The sequence below is a fragment of the Nelumbo nucifera genome, chromosome 3 (genome assembly GCF_055504915.1).
Source record: "Nelumbo nucifera cultivar China Antique chromosome 3, China Antique-T2T, whole genome shotgun sequence".
In the NCBI taxonomy this organism is placed as follows: Eukaryota; Viridiplantae; Streptophyta; class Magnoliopsida; order Proteales; family Nelumbonaceae; genus Nelumbo; species Nelumbo nucifera.
Window position 1 is genome coordinate 20419171 of NC_142651.1, and position 18876 is coordinate 20438046.

The 18876-nt window shown below is 40.8% G+C and overlaps 1 protein-coding gene across 4 annotated transcripts in view; it reads right to left on the reverse strand.

Moving 5' to 3' along the window:
- The window catches only part of AAE17 (acyl-activating enzyme 17), a 49664-nt gene that overhangs the window by 22260 nt on the left and 8528 nt on the right, over positions 1 to 18876 (reverse strand). For all 4 annotated transcript variants that reach the window (XM_010263885.3, XM_010263875.3, XM_010263894.3 and 1 more), the window contains exons 8-10: positions 13060 to 13280; positions 11722 to 11816; positions 11338 to 11554 (exon numbers count right to left, since the gene is read on the reverse strand). In XM_010263885.3, coding sequence (XP_010262187.1) covers positions 11338 to 11554; positions 11722 to 11816; positions 13060 to 13280 — 533 coding nt within the window. The remainder of the gene's footprint in view (positions 1 to 11337; positions 11555 to 11721; positions 11817 to 13059; positions 13281 to 18876) is intronic.

Sequence of the window (18876 nt, forward strand, 5' to 3'; positions counted from 1 at the left end):
TAGAAAAGTACTATGCCTGCATGAAGAATATAAGGAATGAACTCAATGTCTATCATCCCCTTACTTCAGATATTCAAGTTCAGCAACAGCAAAAGGAGCAACTTGATGTTACAAGATTTTTAGTGGGGCTGAAGTCAGAATATGAACCAATTAGAGCTCAAATATTGGGGGGCTCTACTCTTCCATCACTTGAGGAAGTATTCTCAAGACTTCGTAGAATTTCTTTGGGCCAGACAGAGAACCCCACACAGTATGATAGATCAGCACTTGTGACAGCTAGAGGTGGTGGACATAGTACAAGAGGGGGAGGTCATTCCAGAGGGGGTCGTGGCAATTCCATGATTGGTCGGGGTGGCCGTGATTCAGGGGGAGGCCGTGGTAGAGGAAAAAATAATTCTACAAGGAAATGTACTCATTGTGGTAGGGATGGACACACAGTGAATTTCTGTTATGACCTACATGGCCCTCCCTCTAAATGGGCTAATCATGCTGTAGCAGGCGAGGTTGCTATTAGTGACAGTAAACTGGCAAACCGAACACCTCCCACATCTACATCTACTTCTGGGAGGGAGATGATGAGTGTTTCGCGTGATGAGTATGAACGGTTCCTTCAAACTACTTCACAGCATACCACTGCCACATATGCCCAATCAGGTATTGCTTGCATGTCATCTAAAACTCCTTCCTGGATTATTGACTCTGGAGCCTCAGATCATATGACCGGGACTCTAGGTGTGTTCTCTTCTCTTTCTGAAACCTCCACATCACAAACTGTTACACTTGCCAATGGGTCCTCATCTCCCATTTGTGGTGTTGGTAATGTTGACTTGGTTTCTGTCCCCTTATCATCTGTTTTATATGTACCTAAGTTTCCATTCAATCTTATGTCTGTTAGTAAAATAACCAAAGCTCTTAACTGTTCTGTTACCTTCTTTCCTTCCACTTGTGTTTTTCAGGATCTCAAGACGGGGAAGAAGATTGGTGGGGGGCATGAAGCTGGTGGATTGTATTACCTTGACGGCGGTGGATCTTCAATTGCACTTCAGACCTCCCTTACTCCTCTACAATGGCATTGTTGACTGGGACATCCATCTCTCAAGGTTCTCAAGATGTTGGTTCCATCATTGAGTCAGTTGTCAGTTTTACAATGTGAGTCATGTCAGTTTGGTAAACACCGTTGTGTGTCCTTTAGTCCGAGAGTTGAGAGTCGCATGTTGAGTCCTTTTTCTTTGGTTCATTCAGATGTTTGGGGTCCAATCAAAATTGAGTCTTACAATGGGTACAAGTATTTTGTCTCCTTTATTGATGATTGTTCAAGAATGACATGGATTTACTTAATGAAAGAAAGAAGTGAATTATTTTCCATTTTTCAAAAATTTCATGCTGAAATACGTACACAATTTGGTGTTCCAATCAAAGTTCTCCGTTCAGATAATGGTCGTGAATATTTTCTTACTGCATTTCAACAGTATTTAGAACAGCATGGCATTATTCATCAGACATCATGTGCTTTCACCCCTCAACAAAATGGGGTGGCTGAACGGAAGAATCGTCATCTTCTTGAAATTGCTCGGTCTATGCTTCACCACATGAATGTTCCTAAACGGTTTTGGAGTGATGCTGTACTCACTGCATGTTTTCTCATCAATCGGATACCCTCTTTTATTCTTCATGGTCGGTCACCCTTCTCCATCTTGTTTCCCACTTTATCTCCGTTTCCATTAACTCCTCGTGTCTTTGGTTGTGTGTGCTTTGTTCATAATCTGAGTCCTGGAATAGACAAGCTAGATGCACGCTCAATTAAATGTGTCTTCCTTGGCTACTCTCGGACTCAAAAAGGGTACAAGTGTTATAATCCCATTGCCCGAAAGTGCTATGTCTGCCCTGATGTCACCATTTTTGAGTCTGTTCCCTTCTTCTCCCGTCCTGAAGCACCCTTGTCCTCACCCTTACCTCCTCTTCCTCTTCCTGTCAGTGATTCAGTTCCAGAGGCTGTTGTTGGAGTAGACTCATCTCCTCATCCAGTGCAGGTCACCACTGAACGACCACCGATCCGACAAGTGTATACACGTCGAACGACACCGGCCCCTCCTCCTACTTCTACCTCGTCTGCGGATCCTCTCATGGCTCCTATTGCTGAACCTTCAGATCTTGACCTACCCATTGCCTTACGGAAAGGTAAACGTAGTTCTACACTCCATCCCATTTCCAATTTTGTTTCATTATCTCGTCTTTCTACCTCACATCGCCAGTTTGTTTCACTTTTGTCTTCTATTTCCATACCTAACAATGTTCAAGAAGCTCTTAGTTCACCTAGATGGCAGTGGGCAATGGAGGAGGAACTTTCTGCTCTTCAACATACTCAAACGTGGGAACTCACTACTCTCCCACTTGGGAAGCATGCTGTGGGCTGTAAATGGGTGTATACTGTGAAATACTTGCCAGATGGTAGTGTGGAGCGTCTGAAGGCCAGACTTGTTGCTAAAGGTTACTCATAGTCGTATGGTGTGGACTATATGGAGACATTCTCTCCGGTGGCTAAAATTGGTTCCATTCGTGTTCTAATTTCTTTGGCAGTTATGTATGATTGGCCTCTCCTTCAACTTGACATAAAGAATGCCTTCCTTCATGGTGATCTAGAGGAGGAGGTATATATGGAGCAACCACCTGGGTTTATTGCTCAGGGGGAGGGTGGTAAGGTGTGCAAGCTGAAGAAAGCAATTTATGGGTTGAAGCAATCTCCACGTGCTTGGTTTGGGAAGTTCAGTGAAGTGGTGAAGAGTTTTGGAATGAAGCAATGCCAGGTTGATCACTCCGTGTTCAGCTATGACTCAGAAGCTGGGAAGATTTTATTAGTGGTCTATGTGGATGATATTGTCATCACTGGTAGTGATAAATTGGGGATTGGCAAACTAAAGGCATTTCTGCAAAATCATTTTCAAACAAAGGACCTTGGAACATTAAGGTATTTCTTGGAAATTGAGGTTGCCAGGTCAAAACAAGGTGTGAATCTGTGTCAAAGGAAATATGTCCTTGATCTATTGGAAGAAACAGGACTGTTAGGTGCAAAACCGGCTGAGACCCCTACGGAACCAAATGTTAAGTTGAGCAGTGATACAGGAGAAGTATTTGAAGATCCTGGAAGGTATAGACGACTAGTGGGAAAGCTGAACTATCTGACTATCACGAGACCCGACATCTCCTCTGCAGTCAGTGTGGTGAGCCAATTCATGCAGAACCCTCGTATACCTCACTGGGATGCAGTCCTTAGAATTGTGAGGTATCTGAAAGGAGCTCCAGGCCGTGGGCTATTGTATAAACCAGGAGGAAAACTTGAAGTAGTTGGGTATACAGATGCAGACTGGGCAGGCTCAGTGAGTGACAGAAGATCTACTACAGGCTATTGCACATTTCTGGGAGGAAACCTTGTGACATGGAAGAGTAAAAAGCAGACGGTTGTAGCCAGAAGCAGTGCTGAAGCCGAATATAGGGCCATGGCTCACACTACCTGTGAATTAGTGTGGCTGAGGAATCTTCTACAAGAAATTGGGTTTCACATGGATAAACCTATGAAATTGTACTGTGACAACCAAGCTGCACTCCATATCTCTTCCAATCTTGTCTTTCATGAGAGAACAAAGCACATAGAGGTTGATTGCCACTTTGTGAGAGAGAAGGTTCTTGCCGGAGAGATAAATACAGAACATGTGAGCTCCAATGACCAGTGGGCAGACTTGTTTACAAAAGCTCTAAGCTCAGGGAAAGTGAACTATCTATGTAACAAGCTGGGATTATATGACATATATTCTCCAGCTTGAGGGGGAGTGTTAAGATGTGTCGAATAGGGGTAGTTTAGTCTTCTTCTATTTATTAAGTAACTTGCTTATGTGGCTATGTTATTAGAGTTACTCTGCCACACACTTAAGTAAGGGCATTTCTGTCTTTGTAAACATGATTAGAAGCTAATATAGATTAAGGGGGTCGACTGAATGGGTTAACCATCAGATTTTCGACTGACCCCTCTTCTTCTCTTCCTCTTCTTCTTCTTCTTCTTCTTCTTCTTCTCCTCTTCCTGTTCGGACTACTGTAGCAGCAATCGAAATATGAATCTATTACCCAACAGTGATCAGTATTACCTGGAGCTGAAGCATGGTAAGCTGAGGCTCGAGCACCTGAATGTGTAAATGCAGATGTGGCAGGAGCTGAAGGTGACTGAGATGGCTGAGCTGAACTCCCAACTTCCTTTTCCAACTGTATGAGGGCAGCCCGAACAGCAGCTAAAGTCTCTAGGGATGTGCCTGATGAGGATGTTGAATTAGTGTTCACTGCCATATGAGCATTACCCTTCTTATTTCTTAGTTTTGCTGGAACCAAGTGAGGATGTAGCTTCCAACAAGTATCTTTTGTATGCTTGGGTTTCTTGCAATGTTCACATACCAGATCCCGTTTATCTTCCTTCTTCCGGTCCCTTTCTGAGTCACCCCCTGGCTTAGGTTTAATAGCTGTCAAGGCCGGGAAAGAGGGCTGAGGCTGCATCATGACTTTCCTCCTGGTCTCTTCACTATGCACCAGGGAGTATGCTTGAGAAAGGGTCACACTATCTCTTGTCAATATCGGTTGTCGCACAATGTCATATTCTAAATTCAAACCAGCCAGAAACTCAAATACCCTATTCGTCTCGACTTGCTTTCTGTGAGTCTGTGCATCTTTGGGACTCTCCCACTCAAGGGTCTCTAGATGGTCAATCTCATGCCACAAGGATTTCAAGGTAGAGAAGTAGACAAAAACGGACTTCTCTCCTTGTTTAAGGCTGTTCACCTCACACTTCAGTTCATAGGCTCTGGCAACATTAAGGGGTTGGGAATAGGTTTCTTTCACAATATCCCATGTCTCTTTGGCTGTCTTTGCCCACAAGTAATTCCGGCTAATATGTGGCTGCATAGAATTACACAGCCATGCCATAACCAAATAGTTCTCTTGAACCCACTTGATGTATGTTGGGTCCTCCTTGGAAGGTTCTTTCACATCTCCCAAGAGGTAACCCAGTTTTCCCCTTCCTCCAATAGCCATCATGGCAGATTGAGCCCACTCCAAATAATTTGACCCATCAAATCCCATAGTTGTAATCCGAAACCCGATTTCAGATACACTTCCATAACTGTGGTTTCCAAAACTACTTTCTCCCTGACCCTTAAACTCCATCTTTGATCAAGATTCAGTGGCTACAAACTGTTAGAGCCACTATATCAGAAAACAGAGTCAAACAAGCAAGTCTGGAATCTGATCCGAAACCAACACAAATCTGATCTGATCTGAAATCTGATCTGATCCGATCTGAAACCAACCCAAATCTGATCTGAAATCAATCGCCTATCACAGTATATGCAAGAAATCAACTCAAATCTGATCTGAAATCAATCGGCATGCACAGTACCAGGCAGCCTATCAATCCGAGATGCTATTTTCTGAAATCGCTACTGTGGGGCCCACTACTGCGAGAGCAAAATTAGGGTTTCAACTGTAGGTCTAAAGTAAGTGCTCAGCTGCTCTCTCCAAGCAGTCCGCACAAGTGGGACTTGTCATAGGGCAATATGAAACCCTAAAAATTAATCACCTTTAAAGAGGGGGGTTCGGCCCAACAGTCAAACCCTAGAAACAAACTTAAACACAATTCGGCAAGCCAAACCCTAGAAACAAACTTGAACACAGTTCGGCCCCTCTTTCTAGATAGGTCCAACCTATCTTGACTGATTGCAGTCTCTGAAACTCAGTAAAAAAAAACTTACTTATGTACTTCAGTTTACTGTCTTCTAGGGTTACCTGAACCCTAACCTTCGCTGCCTCTTCCTGATTACCAACTCTCTGCAAGCCGCGGCAAGTCTTCAACTGCTGCGAACCTCTTCTGGTAATCTCCAAGATTCAGCCACCGAAAACTTCTTCAAAGCTTCCAGCCCTAGCTAGTCCTCATGTGGTCGGCTGGACTAGACACACATGAGAAGCCCTAGATAGGCTCTGATACCAAGTAGAAGATCAAGACTGTAATCAGCCTTGAATCCTAATAGGTTTTAGGTTTGCAAAACAGAAGAAAAGTGAGAGAAAGGAGAGAGAATAGAAGAGAAACAAGAGAACACAAGTTGTTGAAAGGAGGGACAGATTCTAAACTGATCTGCAGCCGCCACTCTCTTAATATTTATAGGTTATGTTTAGTACATAATAGAAAGGACACATCTGCCCTTAGTACTTACATAATAAATAAAGTAAATAAAAGCTGAAATAAATAACAACTGAATTAACAAACTGACTCAAACTGACACTGCTATAACTGAAACAAATAACTACACTACTGTCCTACGAACACAGTGGGGACCACTGCAGTGGGGCCCACATCAGTGTTCTCTACACCATTAGACCCTCTTTTTTTTTTAAGTTTCTCTTTTACATAAAGGGGCAGAATCGTCATTTTAGTTATAAAACATAGAATATCCACTTTGGTCAGTCAAACATGACTTACCATTGAAGGAAAAGACTTGGCAAGAGATTGGAAGAGAAGAAACCCTCTTCCATTGTTTCGGTGAAGCTACAAACCTCCTCTACTTGCCTACGTTGAAAGGTGAGAGGTTTTGTTTTGTTTTTTTTTTTATTTCTATTGTTTGTATATTATCTGTACATGGTTCTTCTTCTTCTTCCTCCTCCTCCTCCTCTTCCTCCTTCTTCTTGTCTTCTTTCTTCTCCTTTATTTCAGTTGGTTTTTTGGCATGAAAACAGGGGCTCCACCCTTTTATTTCAGTCGGTGTTTTGGCATAAAAACAGGGGCTCTGCCATAGTTGTCAAGGCGACGCCTAGGCGACAAGGCGCCCTTTGAGGCTCACCTCGCCCAATCGCCTAACAGTTTTCTACTTCCTACTATAAAATACTTTTTTATTCATTCTTTTTTGAGATGATAATTATAAAATAGACATTATTAAACTAAAATAATCATTTTGTGTGTTTATATACTAATTTCTTTTTATTGTTTTCTTCTTCTACTACTACCAATACTTTTTATTTTCTTCTTTTCCTATAACAAAAATAAGGGTTCAACCCCTATATTTTTTGAATTTTACTTTCCTTCTTCCTTTTCTTCTCATGAATATGTTGATTTTCTATACTTTAATATGAAATTTATACCTTTCTTATGAAAACCATGAATAATTATTAAAGAAATATGGTTATGGTACCTAGGGAACTGCCCTAGGATCTGTTTTTTAACATAAAAAAATCCATCGCCTAGGCGACTACGCACCCCCCAATCGCCTAGCCTCGCCTTGGCGCCTTGAAAACTATGGGCTCTGCCCCATTTGTTTCAATTGTTTTTTGGCATGAAAACAGGGGCTTCGTCCCATGTTTTTCATTCATTTTTGCATGAAAGCTAGGGGTACCTAGTTTCGTAATATTTCCCCCTTGTTTCATAATATTTTATCTTGATTTTTTTTTGCATAAAAGCAGGGGCTCCACCCTTTTACTTTTCACCCTTTTTCCATGCATAAACAGGGGCTTTTCCCTAACATTTTTACTTGTTTTCTTGCATGAAAATAGGGCTTTAGCCTTGATATATTCCCCTCCCCTTTTTCTAATCACAAAACAGGGAGCCATCCCCATTTTTCATTCTTTCTTACACAAAGGAAGGGAGTTAGATCTTGTACCACCAAACATCCTATCTCCCATTTTGTCTCATATGAGAACATCTCATCCTCCTTTCGTGCTTTCTTCTCTTCCATTAACAGTGTCCCTATCCCCAAAAATGTGGCAAAGGCTCTTTCAATACCTGAATGGACAGATGCAATGAAAGAAGAGATAAATGCCTTACGTAAAAATGGTACAAAGGAGTTAGTTGATCTTCCTGTGGGTAAGGAACCAGTAGGGTGCAGGTGGGTTTTTACAGTAAAGCACAGTGCTAGTGGCACAGTAGAAGGGTACAAAGCCCAGCTGGTGGCAAAAGGGTTTACTCGGGTGTATGGAGTAGACTATGTAGAGACATTTGTTCTAGTTGCTAAGATGAATTCTATCAGAGTTTTTTTCTCTCTTGCTGCTAACCTTGACTGGGATCTCCACCAATTAGATATTAAAAATGCCTTCCTGAATAGTGATATTGAAGAAGAGGTGTACATGGTGCAACCTCCTGGTTTCTATGCTCAAAACCAAGAGCAGAAAGTGTGAAGGTTAAAGAAGTCCTTGTATGGACTAAAGCAATCACCAAGAGTTTGGTTCAGCAAGTTTCACCTAGTTGTGCAGTAGATTGGCTACAAACAATGTCATGCTGATCATACATTACTTGTGAAAAGGGGAGAAGAAAACATTGCAGCCCTGATAGTGTATGTTGATGACATAGTGATCACAGGCAACTGGAAGATGGAAATTCAGAGACTAAAGGAGTTCCTAGCTACTCAAAAGGGGATCTTCATTTCTCAAAGAAAATACATCCTAGATTTGTTACAGGATACAGGAAAACTTGGAGTTAAGCTTGCTGACTCTCCCATTGATTCAAACCAATGTTTTCGAACAGTCATTGACCCGGACGGTCGGACCATTCAGCTTGGGAACCGTTCAAGCAAATGGTTCTGCTTCACCCTTAACCTGTTCCTGGTCCAAAAAACCGTTGACTTAGTCAAAAAACCACCAACCTAGGCGGTCGAATCGCCGACCCGTTCAACCCGGATAGCGGTTCACGGTTAATAAGGAAGCAAGAGATTGAGAGAGGTGGAGGGACTGAGACAAGATGATCTCAAATCTATGATCATTGGAATCCTAGAGAGAGAGAGAGATCAAATCTAAGATCTCAGAACTAAGATTTCAGTTCTCAGATCTTAGATCCAAGATACTCAGTTTCAAATCTGAGATCAGAGACAAGTACAAAGGTTGCCCCAAGCCATTGTGTTTCTATTGCCGTCGTCACCGTCGTCGTTGCCATCTCCTCCTTCTTCCCTCCTTCCCTCCATCCATTCCTTTCTTTCTCTCCTTCCTTTCTTTTCTTTCTTTCTTTCCTTATTTTCTTTCTTTCTTACTTTCTTCTTTCTTTCAGCCAACAACCACTTTCTTTTCCCTCATAAAGGAGTAAAAGGAATGAAGCCCTAACCCTAATATTCAAATCTCATCAAACCACCTGAACCATTCGACTTGGACAGTCAAACCGCTGACCCGAAAACCAGTGGCCACAACGGTTCCATTTCTAGGTCAGATTTTAAAACCTTGATTCAAACCACATACTAGGTGATTGCCAAGGTGAGACTATCAAGATGTAAAGCAATTCCAAAGACTTGTGAGTAGGTTATTATATATGTCCATAACCCGGGCAAACATTGCTTATGTTGTGGGTGTTCTTAGCCAACTCATGCATGTCCCTAAGACCACACACTTGGAGGCAAGCGATAGAATCCTCAGGTATCTAAAGAAGTTCCCAGGGGCTGGTTTACTATTCCAAAAGAATGGAGACTTGAAGGTTGAGATGTATACAGATGTTGACTGGGTTGGATCAATTGATGACAAAAAGTCCACTAGTGGGTATTGCACCTTTGTGGGAGGGAACCTAGTCACATGGAGAAGCGAGAAACAAAATGTTGTTGTGAGGTCTAGTGCTGAAGTTGAGTATAGACCAATGTCCCATGGAGTGGCTGAAGTTATGTGGATAAAGAATTTGCTAAGTGAGTTGGGTTTTCCTGTTGACAGCCCCATGTCCTTGTATTGTGATAACAAGACTGCTATCAACATTGCAGCCAACCCAGTTCTTCATGGTAGAACTAAACATATTGAGGTCGACAAGAATTTTGTCAAGGAAAAAAATTATAAATGGGGAAGTGTGCACTCCATATGTCAGTTCCACGGATCAACTTGCAGACATCTTTACCAAGGGATTACATCATCTGCGGCACAATGATTTATGTGACAAGTTGGGCATGATTGACATCTATGTTCCAACTTGAGGGGGAGCGTTGAAATCAGTTAGTTTAGTTAGTTTCTTTATTTATTTTTATCATGTTTCTATTCTTTAGTGACGCAAGGAGCATTCTTGTATTTTTACTCTTTTTTATTATTAGTTGGGACACCCTAATATAAATACCAATGACTAGCACTGCCAGCCATTGAGTTTGATCCCGGAATTTCTTTCTTCTTCTCTTCTCTCTCTCTCTCTCTCTCTCTCTCTCTCTACTTCTCCTTCTCTGTTTCTCTCACACCTTTAACCTAGAAAACAGTAAATTCTAGAAAATTACCATATAACCCAGTTTAAGTAATCGCAACAATTTATTTTCTCATAAACACAAATTTTGAATCAAACTAATACTCCATATATGACCAAAGCTGGCAGAAATCAATGGTGTCAATATCTTCATGATAAAAAGGTTGAGAAAGGAGGAAGCTTGGAGTTTAAGAATTATATTTACAGTAAGGGCATACATAAAGGAGGTCGAGAAAAGAAGTTGAAGAATGTCAATGACCACATTTTGCATCTGGACTAGGCAAAGTATTCCCAAAGGCTGTTTATGGCCTTTAACTAAATGAGAGTAGTAAATGAATGTTCAATAATGTAAAGTGTAGTTTGCCCATGCATGAGTAGCAACCATATTTCTTAAGGGCGGTGGTTAGATGATACACTTAAGAGTGGTTCACTGGCTGAAATCATTGGACCTTTTTACAGATTTTTCCTTGACCGACTTGCTGAGAAATTGGAAAGAGATAGCTAACTCTGATCAGTTTAAGAGGATTTCTAGCCCCCTTTGGACTTCCCCACCCTCTGGATTCATAAAACTGAACTTTGATGGGAGTAGTTTTAGAAATCCAGGGCCTTCTGGGATTGGGATTGGGGTGTGTTCAGGAATAAGGGATTATTCTAGCTTTGTTTCAGCCCAATTGGAGAAGGTGACTCTCTCAGGGCTGACACCTTTGTGGCTCTGTAAGGAATCCAAAAAGCAAGAGAGTTGAACATCAGAAGATTGGTCCTTGAAGGTGATTCAGAGGTGGTGGTTAGATAGCTAAAGGAAGACAACAGTAGCATGTGGAGCTATAGCAATGAAAGGAAAAAATTCAAATGGCTTGCTAGGGACATCGAGGTGAAGTACAGCTGGGTGAAAAGAAATGCCAACTCACTTGCTGATGGGTTAGCCAAGCAAGGGGTGAATAGGGTGTCTTTGTTTTGGGCTAATTTCTAATTCAACTTTCTTTGTAATTTGTTGGTGGGGAGTTAAGTCATTTTACTTCCCCTATCTCTTGTATTTAATACTTCCTATATTTAATAAAGCTTATTGTTATTGATAAAAAAAAAACATATTTCTTGTTTTAGATTGCATGCTAAGAAGTGGTACTTACAATAGGATTTCCATCACTGCAAAGGATAAACAGGGTGCAACCCATAGCTGGTGTGCTGAATGCAGCCAATGACTGAGCCTGCAACAATGACCCAGAAACAAATCCACCACCAATCTCAGTACCCCCACAATATTCAATGACAGGCTTGTAGTGAGCTCTCCCCATCAGCCATAGATACTCATCTACGTTGGATGCCTCACCAGTTGAACTAAAGCATCTACCAGATTCCGAAAACATGAACAAACTTTCAGAAATAGCATTTTAAGAAGTCAAATCAACAATTAACTAGCATTATGTTAATAATTAAAAATGATAAGTTAAAAATATCTATATATGTCTGTATTCACACTCAAATGTAAAAGACTCATGAGTAGCTTGACTTACCGAATAGAAGACCAATCAAAACCAGCTGTGCAATTGGTATTTTTCCATGCCCGAACAATACTTGGAACCACACCGAGCATGGTCACTTTAGCATCCTAGGGAAGTTGGAGAAGAGTTTAAAAGAAATTAGTCAATTGTCACATTGAAGAAATTAGTTACTTCTGCAAAAATGTAGGAAAATATGAATCAAATCATCCCTGAGCTTCCTTCATCTGCATGTGTCTTTTGCGATGAGGAATTGGAGACAGCACACCACTTGTTTGTCCACTGCCCCTTTAGCTTAGGAGTATTTATTTATCCTTTTTTTTTTTTTTTTGCAAGTTGTTGAATTATAAATGGCACTGCTTGAGGAATGTGACAACTTCTGAAAGAGTGAAAGTTGCAAGGCCTAAATGAAAGAGGAAGAATATTATGGAGTACCTTCCTAGTTGTGATATTTTGGACTGTATGGGAAGAATGAAATGTTAGATTTTGAGAATAAAGTATCTTTCATGGAGCAAGTAAGCCAGAAGCCTTTTTTTATCAGCAAGAAAGTTTGATTAAATTAAAATGATAATCTGGATATTACAATGACAGGGTGCATTCACCCATAAAAATTCATTCCAATCCCAGCACAGATACAAGATTTACAGGTAACCCAGAAGGCTGTAGCCATTGATCACTCATGGCTAGCAGTTTGCAAAGCCTTCAAACATATTCCCAATCAGCTATATTCTGACTTTTTTACTCTTTCTGCACAAAAAGTGAGGGAAAGTGGTGCTTGAATCCTGATGTAATTATGATAAATTTCTTGCCATTGACCAGTGTATATCACTCACCATACATGGGCTATACTTTTGCATGTCTTTTCATATGAATTAATAATATATGTGCAATGGTAAAGGAAACAAACAAACAAAAGCTCAATGATTTTGCAAATCTGCAATTTTGCATTGATGCACCCAAATCTTTTGTGCAGTGAGGCCTACCATTGATTTATTTATTTATCTATTATTGTCAACGTTGTTGTTGTGATTTACTAGGTCTTCTTGGATCTATCTTCTTTGACAGTTGACCAAGGGACCAACGGACCATAGTTAATGATCTTTCTGAGGTTGCAGCAGATATTATAGAGCCATTTATTCTTACTACTGTTCATTCTATATATATATATATATATATACACATTAGATTTTTCCGTCAAGGGTGTTCAAGTGATCACCAATTTACCCAACATATATAGATATGAGTTGCCCAATAAGAAAATTGGTATTTTGGTATAGGAGATTATCCAGATCAATTAAAATGTAAGGAGATATGCAGACTGCAGACAGCAGACAGCCAAGAAGAAAACACCACCTGTACAAACTTTGCAAATCCAGAGCCAAGGGGAGATCCATTATATAAGGCCATGGAAGCCCCATTCAAGAGGGAAGCATAAACTAGCCAAGGACCCATCATCCAACCAAGATTAGTAGGCCAAGCAACAACATCGCCTTTTTGAATATCCATGTGGCACCATGCATCAGCAGCAGCCTTGAGAGGAGTTGCATGGGTCCAAGGAATTGCCTTTGGTTCCCCTATCCACCAAAAGAATCAGGAAAATCAATATATTCTAACTATATTACAGCCTAATATAAACATTTTCATGCAACCTACAAGTCTGTCATACAAACATAGAGAAAATAGACAACTAGAAGAAAAAGACTTAAAATTTGGGAGATGTCTCAAATGGGGCCCACAGAAGATCAGTAGGATCGACTAACCCAGCTGTCCCCTAGGAGCCTTCTGATCATTTCATGTAGCTGAGGATTATTCAAAGAAAACTTTTTTTCAGATAAGGGTAATAGGATTTCCTTAATCAAAAAAAGGGGATGTACATAAGAAGATGTACAACAAGTTTTGCAAAACAAATAAAAAAAGAACAAGAAATCCCTTCCCATCCCTGATTCCGCTAGGCCATCTGCCAACTGATTGAAGCTTCTAGGAATCCATCTAAAGCTGCAGTTCATATTAGAGATTAACTCATAAATCCCCAGAAATCAAATGAAGAGCTTCCAAGGAACTGGATCATGATTAGAAAACCACTTTATGATGTGAAGATATACCTTGATGTACACTATTAGAGTAGTCCTTGTTGTACAGTATCGTATTCTTATTATTTTATTTGTTCTTTTTATTTTTCAGCCCTGTAAGGGCATTCTTGTAACTATACATATCTTTTATCTCTTTAATATAAAAGACTCTTTGGGGTGGGGGTCGACTATTCTTGACACCCCTAATTTTGTTTTCTTCTTGCTCTCAATTCGGTTCACATGGTATCAGAGCGGGCTGCCCTTTGATCTTCTTTCTCTCTGATCCGCCCTGTTTTCTTGATCCATTGAGAACTTGCATCTCTTCCGATTGGTCCTGGACTGTTTTGATCTTTCCAGGAACCATTTTTCTGTTTTCTGTGCATCCAGAGAGAGAGATTTTATTGGATCTCTCTCGTTTGACATCCGTTTGCAGCAAGATTTGAAAGGAGTTGTTGCCTAGCCCTTCTCAACATACTCTGAAAGTTTTACCGAGATCCGTGAAGATTTGAGAGAGATCTGGACTTCTCTTCTAGGTGGCTGCGCCCAGACTTTCCTTTTCTGGACTGTGTTCAATTTTCTTCTTCTATTGGATCTTGAACAATCTCCGGTGAAAGTAAGGGGTTTCTTTCTCAGTTTTTGACTCTCTTGGATTCGATTACAGCTTATTTCACTCGTTTTTTTATCAAGTTTTACTTCAGTCTAATTCCTTTAAACTTCAGCCGAACCCTATTTTGTGCTATTTTCTTGTTGTAATGGCTTCAGACAGAGGTGATATCATTCATGTGAAGATGAATGGACAGAACTATGGGATGTGGAAGTTCCATTTTGAATTTTATGTTGAAGGGAAAGGTTTAGAAGGATATCTGAATGGAACGGTCACTAAACCAGCTGAGACCGAGGCCAAGGCTTTACAACAATGGAAGTTGGATAATGGTAAGATTGTTTCTTGGATTCTGAGTTCTATTGATTATCATATATCTATACCTATGAGGAGAATGGAAACAGCCTATGAGATGTACTTGTATCTGGAAAAAGTTTATCAATAGTCCAACGTATCTAAACAGTATCAAATAGAATCATAGATATTTTCCTATAGCCAAAGAGATAGGAGGATATAGGAATATTATTCTGGTTTTCTTGATTTATGGGCTGAATATGAGATTGTTCACATTGAACCCTCGGATCCAGTAGAGTGTGTGAAATATCTTCAGAAGCACTTTGAGAAGAGAAAGGTGACTCAGTTCTTGATGAGACTTAGACCTAAATATGAGATAATCAGGCCCAACATTCTAAGTAGGGGAACACTTCCAAATATAGATTCTATTTTAGGGGAGCTTTTGAGGGAAGAAATTAGACTTCTCACTGTAGTCGGGTTTGATGGGTAGATGGCTGAAGTTGGGGCTGAAACAACCTTTGTTGCTCATGGGGGTAAGAAGCCAACCTCCAAGGACTTCTCCAAAACCCAGTGCTATGAGTGTAAGGGTTTTGGACACATTGCATCTCACTGTAAGAAGAAGAATGTGTGCACCTATTGCAAGCAACATGGTCACATCATTCTAGACTGTCCAGTCCGACCAGCTAAGGGTTCTCAGAAAAAGACTCAGCCCTGGGCCTATCAGGCAACAGATGGACAAGCAACAGACACTGTATCCACCAAGGGTGATTCTTCAGTGAAAGGTGATTCAACAGGTGTCATGGATGAAGAAAAGGTTCAGCAATTGGTATCTTCTGCTTTCTCTGCTATTGGCTTGTCTGGTAAGTTCTCTGCATATTGTTCTTCCCCTTCACATGCTTGGATTATAGATTCAGGTGCCACCAACCATATGACAGGAGCCTACCTCAATCACCCAAATCCTTCCACTGAAACTCACCATAAACATATTATTAATGCCAATGGTAAAAAGTTAGACATCATTGGTAGCAATGATTTGTCCCTTCAACTGTCACCAACCAGATCCTTCCCTCTCTCTAAAACCTTCTTAATACCCAACCTTACTACTAATTTGATTTCTATTGACCAACTTGTTGATGAAGGAAATGTTCTCACCTTTTCTCATGATGGTTGCTTGATACAGGACCGGTACACTAGGAAGGTGAAAGGGAAGGGGCATAAGCTAGGCCGTCTGTTTGCACTAGAGTTTGAGAAATCTCAATCAGGAGCATCCTCAACTTTACTTAGTTCTTCTTTGTCTGATTCTCTGGTGAGTTATAGAAATAATATTTGGGATTTATGGCATAATTTTCTACTGGGAGGTGTTTTATAGAAAGATTAATACCTTGGATTTCTTGCAGAGGAAAAGGCCTTTCATGTGTTTATCCCCTAACTGGTGTGTACTTTGCAGGGCTAGTGGTAAGGATTGCTCCCACCTACATGTATCTTGTTCCTTTTCTAGAACTATTTGGAGTTGGATTTTCTCTTTATTTGGGTGTAGGTGGAATCCGTCCACAGACTTAAGCCAACTGTTCACTCCCTCCTCTTTTGTGTGGCCTACAAAAAAAGGAAAATTGATGTGGAGATGTGTTAGAGCAGCTGCATTGTGGACAATTTGGGAAGAAAGGAACGCAAGGATTTTCAAAGAAAAAGAAAGAAGCATTCAGGCTGTTGAGGATTGTATCTTGACTAGGGTCATTCACTGGTTGAGAACTTTGGACTTCTTTCATACCTTTTCCTTTGATGATATTTGGAGAAACTGGGTAGTGGTGGCTAACAGCCATACAAGGAAGGACAGGGAATCTGTAGTGTGGACCCCTCCGCCTAAAGGATGGGTAAAGCTGAACTTTGATGGCAGCAGCCAAGGAAACCCAGGCCCATCGGGGATAGGAGGGGTGCTGAGAGACATGGAGAGCAACATATTAGCCTTGTTCTCAGGCCCTGTGGGAATAGGAGACTCTAATAGAGCTGAAATTTTAGCGGCGGTACAAGGTATTCAGATTGCAGAACAATTAGGGGTTCAGCACTTGGTAGTTGAAGGAGACTCTCAAATTATGGTGGGATGGTTGAAAGACCCAGTTTCAGCCATGTGGCAACACAGAGATTTATTAAGGAGAGTAAACTGGCTTACAAGAAATATGACCGTTACCTCTCTATGGGTGGGAAGATCAACAAACACCTTAGTGGATGGGTTAGCTAAGCAGGGGGCTACAAGGGAGCAGCTATTTTGGGCTGCTTTGTAATTTCATTTATGGTTAATTCTGTTTTATTTTGATGTAATACTTTTCTGAAGAGGTAACAGCTCATGCCTCTTTAGTGGTGTTTTTTTCTGAATTAATAAATTTCCTCATTCATCAAAACAAAATTATGGCATAAACGGTTGGGTCATCCATATTCCCAAAAATTAAAATTTTTGTTTGACTCTAGTTTGATTAAGAATAAAATTCCTCCTGTTCATACTTTTGGTGTTTCTTGCACTACGTGTTTTTTGAGTAAAAGTCATGTTTTACCATTTCTTCATACATCTAAACATGCCACTAAACCTTTTGAGATAATATATAGTGATGTTTGGTCTGTTTCTATTACTTCACGATTGGGATACAGATATTTTGTATTATTTATAGATGATTGTACTAGATATACTTGGATTTATTTTCTGCAACACAAATCAGAAGTCTTTGGTGCATTTAAATTATTTCATACTATGGTGCAAAATCGATTCAAGTGCGATGTGACTATCCTCCGCTCAGATTCACGGGGAGAATATAGAGACGGAGACTTTCTGGCCTACTTGAGGAGTTATGGAATTCAGTCTCAGCGCAGCTGCCCAGACACTCCATAACAGAATGGTGTGGCTGAACGGAAGAATGGACATATTCTCAGTGTTGTGCAGACATTACTACAGGAGTCTCATACTCCAACTTCGTTTTGGGTAGAAGCAGCCAGTACAGCCGTGTATTTGATCAATTTTCTTCCCTCCTTTGTTCTAGGCAACACTTCTCCCTTCCAAAAACCTTTTGGTCATCCCCCAGATTTCTCTAGTCTTCATGTTTTTGGTTGTCTTTGTTTTGTTCATCTTCCTGTTCGTGAACGATCTAAATTCACTGCTCAGTTTGCTATGTGTACCTTTGTGGGATATAGTCCTGACCACAAAGGATTTTTGTGCTATGATCCTACTATCCGTCGTATTCGGATTTCCCGGAATGGTGTTTCTTGAACATATCTCCTTCTTTGCTGGGGTTGCTAGATTGTCTACTCCTTCCATCTCTATTTTGCAGGACTTTGATTCAGATGACACTACTACTTCCTCAATTGAGAGAGATTTTCTCGTCTTCACCCGCAAGCGGCTACGTGTCCCAGCTCCTGCGCCTACAACCCCCCTTCCACCCGGTCTAGAGCATCCATCTCTGATATCCTCTATAAGTGATACCTTAACCAAGATCCTCCTATTTCATATAGTAGTTCCGTTATTCCACTTCATCATTCTACCTGTATTTCTCGACCCCCGAACCGCTATGGTTTTCCTTCAAACCATAGTTCCTTTTCTGCTGTACTTTCTTCCACAGATATCCCTAGATCTTATCAGCAAGCCATTAGAAGTTCTTAGTGGAAAGAAGCCATGGATGCCGAAATTCAAGCCCTCCATGAGAATGATACTTGGGAGCTTGTGCTAGCTCCTCCAGATGCTTCTATTGTTGGAAGTCGTTGGGTCTATACAACCAAACTGAAGTCAGATGGTTCCCTTGATCGATATAAGGCCCAGTTAGTTGCCCAAGGATACAATCAGGAATATGGGATTAATTATGAAGAAACATTTGCCCCAGTTGCTAAGGTCACCACAGTTCGGACTCTTATGGCCATATTTGTTGTTCATTCCTGGACTATTTACCAACTAGATGTGAAGAATGCTTTTCTTCATGGTGAACTGAAGGAGAGTCTACATGAAACCTCCGCCTAGATATTGCAGTGATCATTCACGTGCCTGTCGCCTAAAGAAGTCTCTATATGGTCTACAGCAAGCACTCAGGGCTTGGTTTGAGCGCTTCTAGGATATTGTTGTTGCACTTGGGTATAATCAAAGTTCCTCTTACTACTCCCTCTTTGTTAAGTGAAGACCCCAGGGTATCACTATCCTCCTATTGTATGTTGATGACATGCTTCTAACTGGGG